The 16,920-nt window shown below is 46.7% G+C and overlaps 1 protein-coding gene across 4 annotated transcripts in view; it reads right to left on the minus strand.

Moving 5' to 3' along the window:
- The window catches only part of GOSR2 (golgi SNAP receptor complex member 2), an 18,796-nt gene extending 6,611 nt beyond the window's left edge, over positions 1 to 12,185 (minus strand). Inside the window, exons 1-5 of one of the 4 annotated variants that reach the window (XR_013339124.1) lie at positions 12,077 to 12,183; positions 5,758 to 5,822; positions 3,908 to 4,016; positions 2,953 to 3,085; positions 478 to 618 (exon numbers count right to left, since the gene is read on the minus strand). Coding sequence is in view for 3 of the 4 variants with exons in the window: in XM_077780294.1 (XP_077636420.1) it covers positions 478 to 618; positions 2,953 to 3,085; positions 3,908 to 4,016; positions 5,758 to 5,822; positions 12,077 to 12,105 (477 nt within the window). In the remaining variant the exon portion in view is untranslated. Of the gene's footprint in view, positions 1 to 477; positions 619 to 2,952; positions 3,086 to 3,907; positions 4,017 to 5,757; positions 5,823 to 6,673; positions 6,693 to 12,076 lie in introns of those variants that run through there. The other 3 variants (XM_077780294.1, XM_077780295.1, XM_077780296.1) reach the window with 3 other exon arrangements.
- Between the last annotated feature and the right edge of the window lie 4,735 nt (positions 12,186 to 16,920).

Raw genomic sequence — 16,920 nt, forward strand, 5'->3', positions numbered from 1 at the left:
CCCAGGCAGCCCTGTGCCCCCCCTCCCGCCCCCCCAGGAGCACAAAGGTCTCAGCTATCAGGTAGGCCGCAGGAAGGGCTCTCTGGAAAACCACATGAGGGCGAGGTGCCAAGTGTGGCCATGTCTGCCTTCTCAGAACTGTGCATTCTGTAATTTCTGCAATTGTGGAATTTCTTGGTCTTACTGGTTCCCATCATGGCAACCACTTTCGTGGTAAGTTCAATAAATGGAAAAAGACCTAGATGCCAAGAGATGCCACTGTGAGCACAAGAAACAGCTACAGGTGAAGGCTAGGTGGTCACTTGTGAATTCCTCAGACTTCAGCTCCAAAAGAAAGGATCCCAGACTCGAGGCTATGCCTCACCACCAAAATATCAAAATGCGAGGATATGTACCCAAGACGTCAATGTGGGTATCCAACTGTTGGAGGAGGCCAGAACAAGGGGCCTTGTCCCTGTCCCCCAGAAAAGCCCCCACCTTCAAGGTCAGTCTCTGGGCCCTCAGTCCCTCCAGAATACTGTGCCCGCCTCCAATGAGGTCGTCCATGCCGTAGTGAATTTTCTGGAGGGAGGAGTTGAACTGCAGCGAGTCATCCATTGGGATGGTGGTGTCAGAGTCCTGTGAAAGAGATGCAGGCACAGGATTAGCTCTGCCGGCTCGTCAGCTCCTGGGGTCCCAGCGCGTCTGACTGCTCTGCCCGTTGGCCAAGGCCAAGCCAGAGGGACAGCCAGAGGGAATGGTGTGAGAATCGGAGGAACCGGACAGAGAAGAGAAAGCAAAGACCTGGAGGGGCCTCTGTTCACTCAGAGGAAGAGCAACTTTCCTCAGACTTGGCACTTTCCAAATGAATTCCACTATATACGGCCTGGTAATTCCTGCCTCTCATCCATGACCACCACTTAGGAAAAAACATCAGTCCTTCAAGGCCTCCCTGGGCTTCTCTTGAAGGCCTTCTCTGATTACTTCTCTCTTTATTTAGTTTGTTCCTAATGTTCCTTTCCTTGGCTTTCCCTTAACACAGTTAACATTACATGTTTGCTTTTGTTCAGCTATCTTATCCACAGCTCATCTCTACAATTAGATGGAGACTAAAGACAGAGGAGATGAAGGCCAAATGGGTATTCGGGGTGGGACAATTCTCCTCAGCAGTCAAGAAAGGGCTGTAAAGAAATGAAGGGAGAAAAACCGGACACTGATCAGATGCTTTCCACCCTGCGTGCTCATGACCCTAAGCTCACTTAATTCTCATTCTAACATCACAACATAGTCACTGTACTCTCCCCATTGCAGAGGTGAAGAAACTGAAGCTCAGAGAGGTCTAAGATCACACAGAGCTGCTCGGTCCGGCAGGGCCTGTGTCTCACTACTGAGTGCAGAGTGGGCCCTCTTAACCATCCTGTAGGAAGAAACGCCGAGACTGGCCCCGGGGCTCTAAGTCTACACTGAAAGTGGACTGGATACGGAAAGCAGTCAGGACTGGCCGTAGCTCCCTCTTTCCCATGTCCTGGCGATCGCGCACTCTTCTGCCATGCTGTGTCTCTCTCCCCTCTTTCAGTCATCACGAAGAGGTTAAAGCACCTCTTCTTTGCCGCGCACGCTCAGAATCATTTTCACGCACCTGCTCTTGGAGCCCCCTGCTAACACTGGAGTTTCCCGAGAAGCAGGCAGGGACCACGGCTTTTCACTTTTCCACAAGCATTACTCCCAGCATCTTAAACAGTGTTCTGCATACAGCTGATGCGCAACGGGTCACAAGACGCCAGCGTTTGAATGAACCAATGAGAGGGTTCTCTTCATTGGACAAGCACTTATTGAGTGCCTTCTGTATACAAATCTTTCTTACCTTTCTGCTTGAAAGGGTAGAGCTAACGGGGCATTATCACTCAGAAAAACATATGTACTTCCCACTTACATGATGACCAGCAAGGAGTCCCCATGGCAAGTCAACTCTGATTAAGGGGCACTGTCTGCACAGCACCGCACTGAGCTGATAAGCAACGATAAAGAATTCTGAGCGATCATCCCCGACCTAGAAGAGGTTTGAATACCCCAAGCCGTAACGACCAAAAGCCCACACGCCTTTTGGCATGTTGTATAGTTTGTTACACTTTTGAAAGGCAGCTATGAACACTTGGAACTACGGAAATGAGTTCCGGAGGGAGGGACCCAGGGAGGGACGNCAGTATGCCTCCAACATGTCCTCATCACACCTCTGAATTGTTAATCATTGTCACTTGACTGCTTACACCAGAGAAGCAGACCTGAATCCTGATGGCAGGCTTAAAAAGCTAAGACCTCTTTAGAAAATGAACCTCTCTGTTAAAACAAAACAAAACACCCAAAACCTACCTCACTTGGTAGAAATACATTATGCGGGACCTGAAAAAGGCCAGCATGTCCTATAGCCATCTATAGCCACATATGCGCAGGAAACGATCCTATTCAGACCAAGGGGCAGGGGCAAGGGTGTTCCGAAAGTCGAACACGCACACCGACAGGCCACTTTCGAACAGGCTCAAGTCAAGCAATCCATCCAAAACAAAAGACCTGTTAACAAATGCCTCCAAACTGTTGCTCAGATTCGGGACAAGCACATCGTAAGCACACCTGACACTGGAACCACACACGTACACGGCACACAGCCAGCGCCCGAAGGCAGCTCTGAAATGCTGCCCCTCGTGACAAACGGTCTCGGTTCTAATCATCTGTCTCTGTCCGATCAGAAAAACGTTTCCACCACAGGAACGTCTGCCTCTCAGTCAAACCAGGTATTTTCACCCCTCTGCCCGCTCGTTCAATTTAACTGCTTCCACTTTGGGTTTTTGTGTTAGAGAAGGAGGTCCCCCTTAGGCTAGTGTCTGTGGCAAGGCACAAAGTCCACTGTCACTTCCAGGCAGTCAGCTTCAGACACCCCCTAAGATGATGACGCTCCANACCGGGAGCCTGGCTTACATTAGTGGTGAAGGTGCGAGACAGAAGCTCGTCTCGCTGTCTCTCCTGCTCCTCCCTTGTGTAGCGCTGATGCTGGAAGTTTCTGAGAGCAGTTTGCAGGTGCTGGACATCATACTTTAACTGGTCAACACGGCTGGAATTGATGGAGAGAGAGATTACCTTCCGGGAACCCAGGGCTGCACAATTTGAGTGGCCGGGCTTTGTATTCAAGACAGACAATTCCTCACTTCTCCTGACGCCACTGCATGCTGCTCCCCCAACCCCCAGAATGATCTGATTCTGATCATGATGAAAATAGAGAGGCAGCCTGTGGTCAAAGCACAGTTGTAGCACGTGCCTAAGTAGCTTTGCTTAGGCATCTGCTGGTCTCTGCTTCTGGGTGCATGACAGGGAACAGGTGACAGGACACAGGCTCAAGGACCTCTCCCTGACCTTCTGTGGATTCTATCGCTTTTCCAGAAGGAGCCCAAGGGCATCTTTTGAGTAAAGCATCAACAAAGTTTCATAAGAGCTTTTGGGAGCAGGGGCTGGGCTGGAGGTGGTGAGGGTTTTCATTTTCATTTCATGGGGGAATGTGAGACGTTAGATCAGCATCTGATTATAAATCGGCTGATTGAGGTGATTAAGGGCAAGATTTCACTTTCATCCAAGGACGCAGCGGGAACCAGAGGGCAGGGCACATCTCCCTGGCGGTGGCAGGCTTCAAGGATGGCCATGGGTCTGGCCAGAAAAACAGTACTGGAGGCAAAATTTCAAAATGACCCAACATGAGGAGACACAAGGCTCTCTGAGCCACTAACCTCACAGGCCTTTTATTTTGAGGAAGTATCTCTGAAACGGAATCGTGCCCTTTAGGGGCCCTTCATCTCTGCAGAGTCTCAGTTCTTCAATGGGTAAAGGGATTTTTCAGGGCATCTGACAGCCTCCCCCGGGCCAGAGGCGTCGAGACACTCACAGTTTGGCGTTCTGCCTTTTGTTAGGGGGCTCCTTGCTGGACAGAATCTCCAGACGTTCTAGATGGCTGAATATCTGGTCGATGCTTGCTTGGATTTCATTTTCTACAACTGCACAAAAGAGAAAACAGAATAATTGCTGGAAAAGAGACAGTGAGCTTAAATTAAAATGATACGATAAACACGTCTTTTTCCATATCCAATAAATTCAAAGAAACACATCTGAAGAGGAAAAAACGCATATATCACTGAATAATGGCAAAAAATTCAAGTCATGCTAAGTGACTCTGTAAATGTTGTTCTAAATACACACATGCATATACACATGTAGCTGTTAATGCTATAACAACTCCAATATTTTAAAAAGCTACAGATAAATCTGTAGGAATAAATTTCCTGCCTTTAGAACATAAAATGAATATTTAGGTTGTCCAATAAAATATTTTAAGCAAAACGCAGTATCTTCTGAAATGGAATGAGGTCTCTTTTCCTTTGAGATTATTCTCAGATACGAGTTATAAATATCTAGTAAGAAGGCTGCCAATTGAATTCCCTACAGTAATGAGGTTAAAAGAAAAAAAAAAGCACAAAGGGGAAGATTAGTATGTGAAACACACAGAAGAGCTCCCTTGAGGCTTTCCATAAGGACGGGCAGGCTGATGCTGGAGGCCCCAAAATAGACCAAATATCACTAGGAAAGGCCCAGGAGAGAGTCCACAGAGGTGAAGATATGATAAATACCGTCATTTTCCTTAGCTCTTTTGATAAACAGTCAACATGACCTCTTTTCCATTTCTAATCATGTGACAGTGAGAATGCTGGGAAGGCAAACAGTGCACATGCATAGAAACTAAACCACACATAGAAAAGGGCACCCGGGGGCGCGTGGGTGGCTCAATCCGTTAAGCATCTGACTGTGTCCGACCGCTGATTTCAGCGCAGGTCGTGATCTCATGGTTCGTGGCATCAAGGCCCACAACAGGGTCTGCTCTGACAGCTCAGAGCCTGTTTGGGATTCTCTCCCGCTCTCCCTTCCCCTCCCCTGCTCGCGTGCTCTGTCTCTTTCTCTCAAATAAATAAATAAACATTAAAAAAAGGGGGGGAGGGTACCCAGATTGCTTCTTGCCCAATAAAGACACAACAGTGAAGACGGCAACATCACACTCGTAGGCCAGCCTGTGGCAGCTAACATATGAACTTTAGATTAGAACGGGGTGGGGCAGAGACCCCAGAAAAGAGATGCTTTCTGACGCTGCGAAGAGGCACGAGCAAACAGGAAAGGGCACGGCGATAGCCGAGTAGGGAGGTGAGCGGGGGCTTCTGCGGCGCGTGGGCCACCAGCGGTGTCTGCAGGACCAGCTCGGAAAAAGGACCTTTTCTTGCCAACGGGAAAACTGTGAAGCAAAAAGCAGTGCTCTTCTTAAATGAAACCGGGTGTGGGAACTAAACTAATTAATATTGCTTTGCAGTTTCTGAATAATCCTCCTAAAAAGCCACAGTCCTCAGCTCAGAAGAAGTGACCAATTCCAGTTAAACGTCGCTGAATCTGTACGGAGTACATTCCTCTCAGGGCTCGGTAATTAGATTAAGACAGAGGAGACGAGGTCCATTCCCACAGGGCCCTGTCAGGGTGAGCTGCGGGGTAATGGGGGATAAGGGCTGCGGGATTCCACGGGGCGCAATCAGGGAAGTCAGGGGCTTTGCCAGAGGGTTTTTCTGTCCACCCCTCACAACAGAACTCCTTCTGCGCGGAATCATTAAGCCCCCGAGGCAGAAAGGCGGTCAGGAAACCCAGCCCATTAGCATCGTGTCATCAGAGAAAGGACTCCGGGCTCCACAGTTAATTACTCACGGTGCAGAGACTGCTTGTCGGCCGTCTCCAGGCGTCCCATGTGAGACTGGATCTCATGGACCTGCCTATCAAAGGAAGAGAGAGGAAATGAGTGAGACAGGAGTAATCAACAGTGCTTTAGTCAGGAAAGACAAGTTCTCTAATGCCAACGTGTAAGTGATTTAAAATGACGGCGTCATTAAACTGTAAAATGTGTAAGTGGCACCTCAAGCCACCTGTTTCAGCCTGGTTTCTAATATTTTACCATGAATATTAATAAGAACACTGATAGGCAGCGCCTACTGGGTGCCTGACACGTCGGAGACATTCTGCAAAATTAATAACTCTATGGGGAAAGGACCATTATCATCTTCATTTTATAAATAAGACAACTGAAGCCCAGAAAGGTTATGTAACTTGTTCAAGGTCACACAGCAAGTGATAACCCTCAATCTGGACCCAGCCAATCCCACTCGCTGTTCTTTGACCCAATGTGCTAAGCACTGGTCTGTATGAGGGAGAGTCAAAGGGCAAGACAGATAATCCTTGTCCTTGAGAAACAATGTAATTAAGAATGACAGGCCAGATAGACACGAAAAGTCCCAAGTAGAGTTAAGAGAACACGAACACATGTAAGTACAAATAAAAAGGAAGCCGAGGGACCATGCGCAGTGGCGTGGTGCCAAGCAGACATAAGAAAGTAAAAGAGTGAGCCGGGGGAAACCGGTGGGGTGAAGTGGGTTCTGAAGAGCATTTTCAAGATGGAAGACATGACCCGATGAAGGAAGAGATGAAGAAAAGGAGAAGCGAAAAGGCATGTCATTTGGATCACAAGCAGGTGGGCCTGCCTGAGAGAATGCGGGGGTCAGAGGGGAGAAGGGATGAAGGCTTTGTCAGAGAAAACTCTCAGAGGAAGGTCCTGAAAGACCACGATCACCTGTCTGGTAAGCGTCTTGCCCTGGCAATACCAGGCAACGGCCATCTCACTGGAAATGCAACGCCGTACCCTGGCTCTCTGGCCTGGTCTCAGATGGCAGGCCCGGGGCACTGTCTGGACGCTCCTCAGGGTTTGGCCAAGTCACCCTCAGTGATCAGTTCTGGAATACTGCGTATGCTACCCCAACCACCGCCTCCCGGTGCTTCTGGTCTCTCACACCAGAGGCACAGGAAAGGAGTCTGCTCAGCCATTACGTCACCTCCAACCTTTGAAGGAAAGGGCAGCAACCAGCCTCCAGCATGAGCACCGCAAACTGTGAACCCAAATTTACCAGTGCAAGCCAGGAGCCCAAATTTGGTTTCAACTTTGTTTTGTCTTTTCCAGGGTTTTCTTGCAGCCTCTACAGACCACCCAGGGTACCAGAAGCAAGGTCAGCGCTCTGATGACTCTGAGTGCACCTATGTAAGACCCACGGCCCTGAAAGGAAACTAGAAATCACTACTAGCGATGGAGAGCCCACACCGCTACTCGAGTAACATAAGCCCTGATAGTGCAGGATGAGGGCACATGGAGAGGTGGAGGCCCATGTAGGGATACAGCTTGAGTCAACCAACATCTGGATCAGGGTAACCATAGAAACAGCAAGAGGCCTGCAGGGCAACGCTGATGGAAAGGAGAATTAGGATTTTACTGAAGGCCTGCATGTAGGCAGCGAGGTACATTTTCAATAGGAGCTTCAGAGAGCAAATGTGAAAATTAGCAGCATCACTGACAGGAACAGGAACATAATTAAAAAAGTGGGGGAGCAGGGGGCAAAGAACATCCAAGACAACTCTGAATTAAGTATGAGAGGGATGGCCTGACCCACCTGCTATTAAGACCTATTACAAAGCCATAATAATAAAACAAACAAACAAAAACCACCGTAGCAGTGCAGAGACAGACGAACTCTAATCCTGACCCAAGAGCAAAGAATGGAGTCCAGAAAGAGTCTTCCGTATGTGGGGACTTGATGACATAAATGCGTGGGAACAGACTACAAACAATGGCGAAGGCTCAGTCTGTTACCCGCATAGAAGTTATTTCACGTGATACACAAAAATAAACTCAAGATGGTCTAAAGCCCAAACGTAAAAAGAAAGGCTTTGAAACTTTCTGGAGAAAATACAGGGATGCATATGATGAGGTCAGGTCGAAGAAGAATTTCTTCAACAAGACAAAAATCAAAACTATCCCCCACACCACACAAACCACAAGACTCATCAATTTGACTACATTAAGCCAAAAGATCGGTCTACACCAAAGGCACTATAAAAAAGTAAAATAAAAAGACAGGCAGAGACTGGAAGAAACCTGCAGCAGGTAAGAAAGGACTAATGTCTAGAATATATAAAAAGATTGCTACAATAGGAAAAGTCAAAGCACTTTTGTAAAATGGGCAAAGGGCAAATGACAGAAAAGAAAATCCAAATGGCCAATAGATATATACAGATACTCCACCTGACTAGTAATCAGGAGAATGCAGATTAAAAATAATGAGATATCACGTTTCTCCCACGGAGTGACAAATACTTTAAACTTTAAGGAAGGGGGCTTCATAGCAGGCTAAATAATGGTATCCAAGGGATGCTAGCAAAGATTTCCAGCATTCTACCATGGGACTGCCTTCGGCTCTATGTTTTATTCAAGATTTTTGAAAAAACCAACTTACGTTGATGAAAATGAGAGGTTAGGACATTGTGCCACAAAACAAATTATTAACATTTTTTATTTAGGCTAAAATAGTAAGATGAAATTCCTCAGGGATGAAAAGTATTCTGACTTAAGACTTTTTTTAAAAAAGTCCCCAGTGTAGTATCGAATGGCATTCCATTCTGGGAACCGTCTGTTAAAGGACCCTATTAACAGCTTCCCCCAATGGAAGATAGGTGAACAGGATGACTGGGAAAGAGTCTAGACATCAAGTCATGAGGAGAAATGGTCAAAAGAGCTAGCAATAATAAGCCTCCGAGAAAAGAAAAGAAAAAGAAAAAAGGGGAAAAAAAAAACCCTAAATTAAAATGGGGCAGCTGGTGCTCTCCAAAAATCTAGAGTTGACATCCAGGAAGAGGACTGGGCTTGTTCTCCCCTCTGCTCCTTAAGGTTGATCTAGAACCAAGAGCTCATTCAAGAGTGCAGGTTTCAGCTCAACCTGCCCCGCCCCACAAAAACCCAAGAATAATTATGAACTCTCTCTTCACAAAAAGGAAGAAGGGGGTGGGGGTGCCTGGGTGGCTCGGTCAGTTGAGTATCCAGCCCTTGATAGGCTCAGGTCATGATCTCACGGTTCATGGGTTCGAGCCCCATGTCAGACTCTGCACTGACAGCTTGGAGCCTGCTTGGGATTCTTGCTCTCTCTGCCCCTCCCCTACTCACGCTCGCACTCGCGCATGCGCGTGCTCTCTCTCTCAAAATAAATAGACTTAAAAAAAAGAGAAAGGAAAAAAGAAAGAAGAAGAAAAGGAGCTGCTGCACGTTTAAACACAGGGCACATGAAGTGCTTTGGGTTTTATAAAGGGTCTTCCTGACTAAAGGGAATTGGAACGGAAGATTTTGCCAGTCCCTTTCAATTTTTAAAGTCTATGAGGACAGGGTGAGGGATGATGGCAACAGGCACCCTATAAACACCCTTCAGGTGGCTTACACCGTTTTCTGAGCCAAAATGGATAAACTTTAAAGTTGCAGAGAACAGTACTGACCTCGCCCATCTAAGGTCTATTTGCTTTGAGTGAACTAGAAGAGATACAGCCAAGAAAATGATTCCAATCTCTACATTTCATGGCTGAGAGGAAATAAATGCAAAACAACAAAGCAAGTACAAATGGCGTAGGGAGGGAAACGACTATATGCCAAGTGACAAGTCTGTTTTATTTTATTTTTAAAAAATTTTTAATGTTTTATTTACTTCTGAGAGAGAGAGAGAGAGAGACAGCATGAGCAGGGGGGGGTCAGAGAGAGAGGAGGACACAGAATCTGAAACAGGCTCCAGGCTCTGAGCTAGCTGTTAGCACAGAGCCCGACGTGGGGCTCGAACCCACGAACTATGAGATCATGACCTGAGCCGAAGTTGGACGCTTCACTGACTGAGCCACCCAGGAGCCCCGTGGCCAGTCTGTTTTAAGCTGAACTGGGAATTCAGACAACACACTTGAAAACAATAAGGAACAGGTGACACACAGGCAGGATGTGGGGGTGTGGACACTAGAAATCAGAAGTCCCAGCCCTGTCCAGCACAGGGTCCGTGGTGGGCTTGGGTAAGAACATCACCAAGCAGAGAGACCTAATAGTAGGAAAGCAAGGTCACTGTTGCTATTAAAACAAAAACAAACAAACAAAAAAAAAACAGTCTCTGGTAGAGTTCTAGGAAGAATTTTAAAATGAAATTGCTTTTTACAAGTCCATGGAAGTACCCTCATCTCTTCATATACACCCATTTTGTATCCATGCTGCCTTTGACCCCTGTGAGCAGGTAAAACAGGGTACACACATAAATAATAGTCACAATTATTTAAATTGCATAGATCCAAATGCAATTCAAAATTGCTGTGTAACCTTCACAGCATCATACAAATGTTTGTGGTTGTTTTTACTTTACTTAAAAGTAGCGGGAACCATCTGGTCATTTTCACCTCACCCATCCTGCCTCTTCTACATTTAGCCTCTCACCAGAAGGCAAAATCAAAAAGGAAAAATGGGTCTATTTAGATAAGGTAACAGTTTTCACACCCAGCTGCTCATCAAAATCACATGGAGAGCTCGTTAAAAATAGAGCTTCTTGTGCTCTGGACCTACTGAATCAGAAGCTCAGGGACACCGGGACCTGGGTGGCCCAGTGAGCTAAGTGTCTGGCTTTGGCTCAGGTCATGATCTCATGGTTCATGGGTTTNAAATACGGGCACCTTTACAACCACTGGAATATCAAAAATAGAAGCCTGGCCACTTATACCTCTATAAAGTTCATCCTAATGCAGTATTATTTAAGTGTACAATGTTTATTCTGATTTTCATCTCCCCCTCTCTCCCCACCACTCATTGCTCAGGCAGTTAAGGGTTTTCAAGATACACAATTTTAAAGTATTGATTTCATTCCAACGTACTGTCAGGGACACGGCAAGAGATAACTACAGGTTGGGTTCAAAGTTCCAGTAAAATTAATATGCGCAGTTACTGTTGTGTCAATTCAGCCATAATCATTAATTTCTGCAACTGCAGAAGTTAAGTGCTGATGTTCACAGGATGGTGTTTTCTTTTTAAGACACTCAATCACCAGTATCATGAAGCTGAAAGGAGCCTCAAAGTTTAATGAGCCCCAAACTAACATTTTATAGATCAGGAAAACAAGGTGAAGAAGTCTAGAACCAGAACTCTCAGGCCTGGTTCAATACTTAGGGAAAAAAGACTAAAAGATCTGTCCTTTCTTAGTAACACAAGAAATGTTTTCTTTCTTTCCCAGTGGACTCACAGGTCTGATTAAGTTTCTTCCTATAATTTTTTTTTAAAGTAGGCTCCATGCCCAGCTTGGAGTCCAACGCAGGACCTGAACTCACCACCCAGAGACCAAGATGTGAGCTGAGATTGATAGTCAGATGCTCAACCGACGGAGCCACCCAGGCGCCCCGTCCGTTCCTATAATTTTTATATGAGAACAGGGCTTCCAGGGTAAGAGCAAATTCTGTCATTTTAATACTGTTACAAAGTAGGTTCTGTATTTTCACTCACTCAAACGAAACGCTTCATCGTTATGGTCTCTAGTAAAAACCAAATCAAAACAAAAGGTGGGAAAAGTGTAGCAGTAGCAAGGTTTGTGTCCATCAAGAGTAGGGGCCCACACCATTTAGGAGCTGTGAGTTACAGTGAAGCTTTTTCTGACCACCTTAGCTCAATGATCGATCTTCCTAAACTGCTAAAGAAGATTCTGTTTGTACTGTTCATTTACACTCCATCCAATCACGCTACACCTTAGATCTTGTTTCGGAGGTCCCTTGACTCTCCAAGTGAACAGTAACTATGTGTACGGGCCCAGCCTCCCACCAGCTCTACCAACCCAGAGCACTAAGTTGGCAGGTGCAGGACAAACAATTATACTCTGTGTGACTTTCCCTTCATCTAGTCTACTTGGCAGACAGTCGCGACCTCGAAGATCCCATGAGCCGTCCGGCCCAACTTCCCCACGCAGCAGGCCTGACCCTCCGTCCGCCACTGACTTGGGCATCCCGCCAGAGACAGAGATTCCGAGCTGCCCCTGGCAGCACCCCGGCGGAAGGACTCGGCCTCTACACTGGCGGACGCCCGAGGCCCCAGCCAGGGGAGCCGGCCTCGCCCAGCCCGGCTGCGCCCCCGCCCGTGCCCCCACGCGGCCCTCACTTGTGCGTTTGCTGGTACAGCGGCTCCATGTCGCCGGCCCCGCCGGGTCCGGCCCTGGCTTCCTCGGAACACGTCTTCACAGCCCCCCTTCCGGCTTCCGGCTACCGGCTTCCGNCGGCCAGGGCTGCCCCGACGCGCGCCCTGCTGGTGGTGATGGAGAGAGAGGAGGAGGGCCACGGGAGAGGAGAGAGGCCCGGACAAGAAGGCCAAATGTAGTCAGAGACACTGCTGCAGATGGAGGACGAGGAAGCATGGGTTTTGGCGGGGGGCTGGGGGGGCTGTCTTCAGTGTCGAGTCAGGCGTTGACAAGGGCAGTCGGAGAGGTAGTGACGTGAGGTCCTCAGAGCAAAGCTGCCGGGGAGCTGGTGGATACCTGCTGCTCCCAGGCGGAGGTTGAGTAGGACTCTTTTAGCTGGGCTTCGCTGTAAACTGCTTAGTTGTGGGTCTGGAGATTTCGCTTCACTGGGCTCTTGTGCGCAAGCATCTCCTATGTCAAATATGTCTGATTACTTCCACTCCCTCCCCCCCTCCCATTTATCCTTCCAATAAACTCGCAATGAATGAGTGGTAACTGTCATGTGGGCTGTGGGGAAACCGGGTTCCTCTTGCCCTCAAGAGAGGTCGCGGTCTAGGAAAGGAAGTAAGATAAGTGTACAAATAAACAGCTAATAAGGGAAAAAGTCCAAAGAGACAGCCGAGCTGGGCTCAGCCCGTCGGAGATTGAGGAAAGACTTAATGCAGGAGGTGACATTTGAGTTAAGACTTGAGGATTTGGACGCTTCGGTCTCTCCACGTAGACCTAAACCATGTCCACCCTCCAGGCTTATCTGCAGTTCCTCCCAAGGGAGGAGATGTTCCTCTTCCTTTGGCAAGTTGATGCTTTTATTTTCCTGTATCCTGGAGCCCACCCAGTTTTGTGTCGCAAGAGACTGTCCACCCATGTACATTCTTTCCCTAACATTTTCCCATTTATTCTAATATTTATTAATGAGCACCTACTATTACCAGGCACAGATATGGGGGGGGGGAGGAATACAAGATAAGAGAGCCCTCAAATCTCTCATCTCTCACAGTCTGTTGAGAGGGTTAGTCATGCCCTCAAGCAACATTATCAGGTCGAATAAGTACTACAATTGGTACAAAATACCTTTTTATTTTTCCTGAAGAAAAGCAAGTTCATGGACTAAATAGCCTACGAATGGGGCCCTCAAGAATCAATAGAGGTTTAACAGTGTCTTTCACAAGCAAACCACTCTGTAAATGTTGATCTTGTGGGCCTAATGGAGATGAAGGGAGGGCATTTGAAGCTGAGGGATAGCTTGAGAAAAGGGAAATAGTGGGAAAGAACATAGATCTTCTGTGGCTGGGTCTAGGGGGTTTGGGGGCAATAATAGTGTTAGAAGGAAAGTTGGAGCCAGATCCTGGGGGATCTGAAATGTCATGTCTAGATTTTTATTTATAGATTTTTTTAATTCTGTAAATAGAAGCCTTTAGAGATTGGATAGAAATTTTAAATTTTCTCAAAGAATTTTTGTGCCGATATCTTGCTCTTCTGTGGACTTCACAGCATTCTAGTGAGGTGGGTTAGGACACATAAGGAAACTGAAGTCCAGAGGACCTCCTCTCTGCTTCTCAGTCTCTAAGGTCTTTATATGGACATGGCCTTTCTCTAAAGAGAAGGAAACTCCATTCCCCCATCTTGCTGCACTTTAAACTTCTCATTTCTTTGTTTTTTATGACTAAGCCACATGGACAATACATCTACACTGCCAACATCTCTATGGGTGGCTTGCCTTCCAACCTCTTCTTTGTCCTACTAGAACTGTTTTCTAGGCTCACCAGAGTCTACCTGACTTAGTCCCTTTCCATGACTCTCCATACATATATTCATTGAGTTTATACCATGTATCAGGCAAGTGCAAGGACTGGGGCACAAAGATGAGTAAAACATTCATCAGCCTGCTGTAGAAGTTCTTTAACATACACATCTACCCAGGAGGGAACCATCTACAAAGATCATTAGAATACTATGTTGCTAGTGTGGGATAGAGGTAATTAGGAACTATGTGATGACAGAGAAGTGACACTTAGCCTAGTTTGTGGATTCAAAGAGGGCTTCAAAGAGGAGATGATACCTGAACCGAGTCTTGCTTTGTTTATTTAATTCTAGTTACATTATTATACATAGTGTTGCATCATCCTTCACACTGAATGTGAATACTGACTTCCAATGACCCAAAGTTTGTTACTGTGATTCACTGATGATGACACTAATGGCAAATTTTCTCTAAAGTATGCAGGAAAATATGAATAATAATTCACTGTTCAGAATTACTTAGTATAAATTTACACCTATGTTTTTTCTTGAAATTTTTAGGCCTTAATCACTGCTTTCCTAGAACATGATCTCTTTCAGTGTTGATTGCAACCCTGCCTTCCACACATTGAAACCGTTTGGCAAAGGAGAAAAGGTAGTTAGGCTAGAGGTGCATGGGTGAAGCAAGAAGAGAAGTCCCATTCATGCAAGGAATACATGGCCCTCACCTGGCCCTACTTAAGGCTGACCCAGTGGCTCATGGCATCACTACAGTGATCAAAAGAAGATGAAGACATTGATTGTAAAAATCCAGTTGGCAGAATAATGGTCTCCAGCAGAAGACAGGAATGGCCACCTCTGGAGCACTACCTGACAGTCAGTGTAAAGCCTGTGGTAGGTGTGGGGTAACCACCCTCACCGGGGGAGGTGGGGAGCCCCACTCTTCTGGTGTGTTGTAGACTGGAGGCAGCCTTGTGGTCAGAACACAGGCTGGCAAGAGCCATGGCATGGACCCAAGCAGGTGGCTTAACTCCAAGGGTCAATGATGGACTGTCAGTAGCCCAGAATCCTGAACACATCCTGTATCCAATGGGAATGGGAATCACCCCAAATCAGGAGCAAATCAATACCATGCAGGCGGCCTGATTGTGTGCAATGCCACAAAAGAAATATTGTTTTGGCAGATAGAAGCAATCTGCTTGCCAGCTTTCCCTGGACACCCACAGGCATGGGCCCTGAAGAGTTTCAGGGTACTTGGTCAATCCCATGCACAGGGTGGGAGATTGGAGAGTACTCTGAAGAGGAGAAACAGCCTAGAATGATCCAAGCCACTGAAGGGGGATTTACAAAGATTCAAAAATAGCACTCCAAAGTGTGGGGCCCACTGAGGCCTGGGACCTGGGCCAGAGATTTCACTTGCCTGGGTCTTAGGACTATATCAGGTGGTTGAACAAAAGTGGTTTCATATATTTTGCTCCCATTAAAAGATGGAGTCTAACTCTATTTCCCTTTTAATCTGAGCTGGATTTAGTGACTTGTTTAATCAATATAATGTGACAGAAGAGAAACTCTGGATTTTTCCAAGGCCAGGTCATAAGAAGTCTTTCAGCTTCTACCCAGCTCTTTGGAGCACTCACACTGGTAACCCCGAATCACCTTGGAAGAAGTCCAACTCCCCTAAGGCCATCATTCTGGAAAGCCCAAATGTGTAGGTGCTTCACTCAACATGCCCAACTGAGCCAACTCTCCCAGCTGAGGCACCAGACATGCAGGTGAAGCTGTCGCATACCCTTTATCCTAGTCCATTCACCAACTGAACCCCATCAAGTGATCTCTCCAGGAAGAAGAATGGAAAAGAAGAATCACCCAACTGAGCCTATGTCTGAATTCCTATCCCGGGAAATCAAGAGATATAGAAAATGGATGTTATTTTAAGCCACTGAATTTGGGGGTAGTTTGTTATACGGCAATAGACACCTGACCTCAAAAAGTTTCTCATCTAAAAAAAAAGTTTATCGTCTAGATGGAGAGACGGAGTACAGGGCTTATGAAAAGGTAACAGTGCAGTAAAGACAATCAAGTTCTGTCACAATGCAGAGAAGAAAGAGATCTCTTTGAATGTGGATGATGAGAGAAGACTTTCTAGAAGAGACAAGAATTCAGCTGGACCTTGAAATACAAGAAAGATAAGATGTTTGGAGAGGCAGGCACAGGGCATTTCTGGCAAGCAGAGAGGTAAACCTGGGAAGGTATAGGCAGTCCCAGGCAGTCTGTGTGGTTCCTTTGGGCTAGAGCAGATGGTTTCTGCAGTAGAAAAAGATGGAGCTGGTGTGGTGTAGACAGGAAAAATACCTTGCCTCCATCTTATAGCCCCAGGGAATGTCTGGAGGGGCTTTGAGCCTTGGCTAATGAAGTCAAGTAATATTTCTGGAAAATCATATGATGGCTTCATGCTCTCTCCTTTTATTTGAGCTTCAAGAGGTGCCCCCACAGTTCCATGGTTCCAGGGTTTGGCAAACCAATCCAGGGTCAGCCTATTTGTTTCCCTTGGTGGTTTGATAAACTTGAAACCCTTGATCTGTCCAATTTTGTGGAACTTCATTCTTGTCTCTGAAACCCAATTAATCTGTTGTATGTCTCTGGCCACTTCATTGAGATTGAATAGAGCAATTCTGTTACCCCTCCTCCTAAATGGTCAGTGCTTCCAAGCTCCCCCACCTTGGTCTCTTCCCCCCACCTCCCAGTGCACCTTCTGGTCCTGTTTCCTCCTGAGCTCCTATTGCCCATCCCACCTGTGCCAAGGCTCACACACCCTGTGTCAGCTGTGACTGTGTCTCACTCCCCCTATCAGACTATAAGACCCCGTCAAAATGTCCTGTCCCTCCTCAATCACTCTCTCCCCTTTTCAATCATCTTCTTGAATGATGCCTAAGAGATCCTTATAACACAGAGATGTGCTGTCATTCATATCCTGGAACCTTTGATAGCTCCCCAGTGCTTACAAAGCCCAGTAAGATAGTCTTATCTG

The sequence above is a fragment of the Crocuta crocuta genome, unplaced genomic scaffold (assembly GCF_008692635.1).
Source record: "Crocuta crocuta isolate KB4526 unplaced genomic scaffold, BGI_CrCroc_1.0 scaffold288, whole genome shotgun sequence".
Lineage (NCBI taxonomy): Eukaryota > Metazoa > Chordata > Mammalia > Carnivora > Hyaenidae > Crocuta > Crocuta crocuta.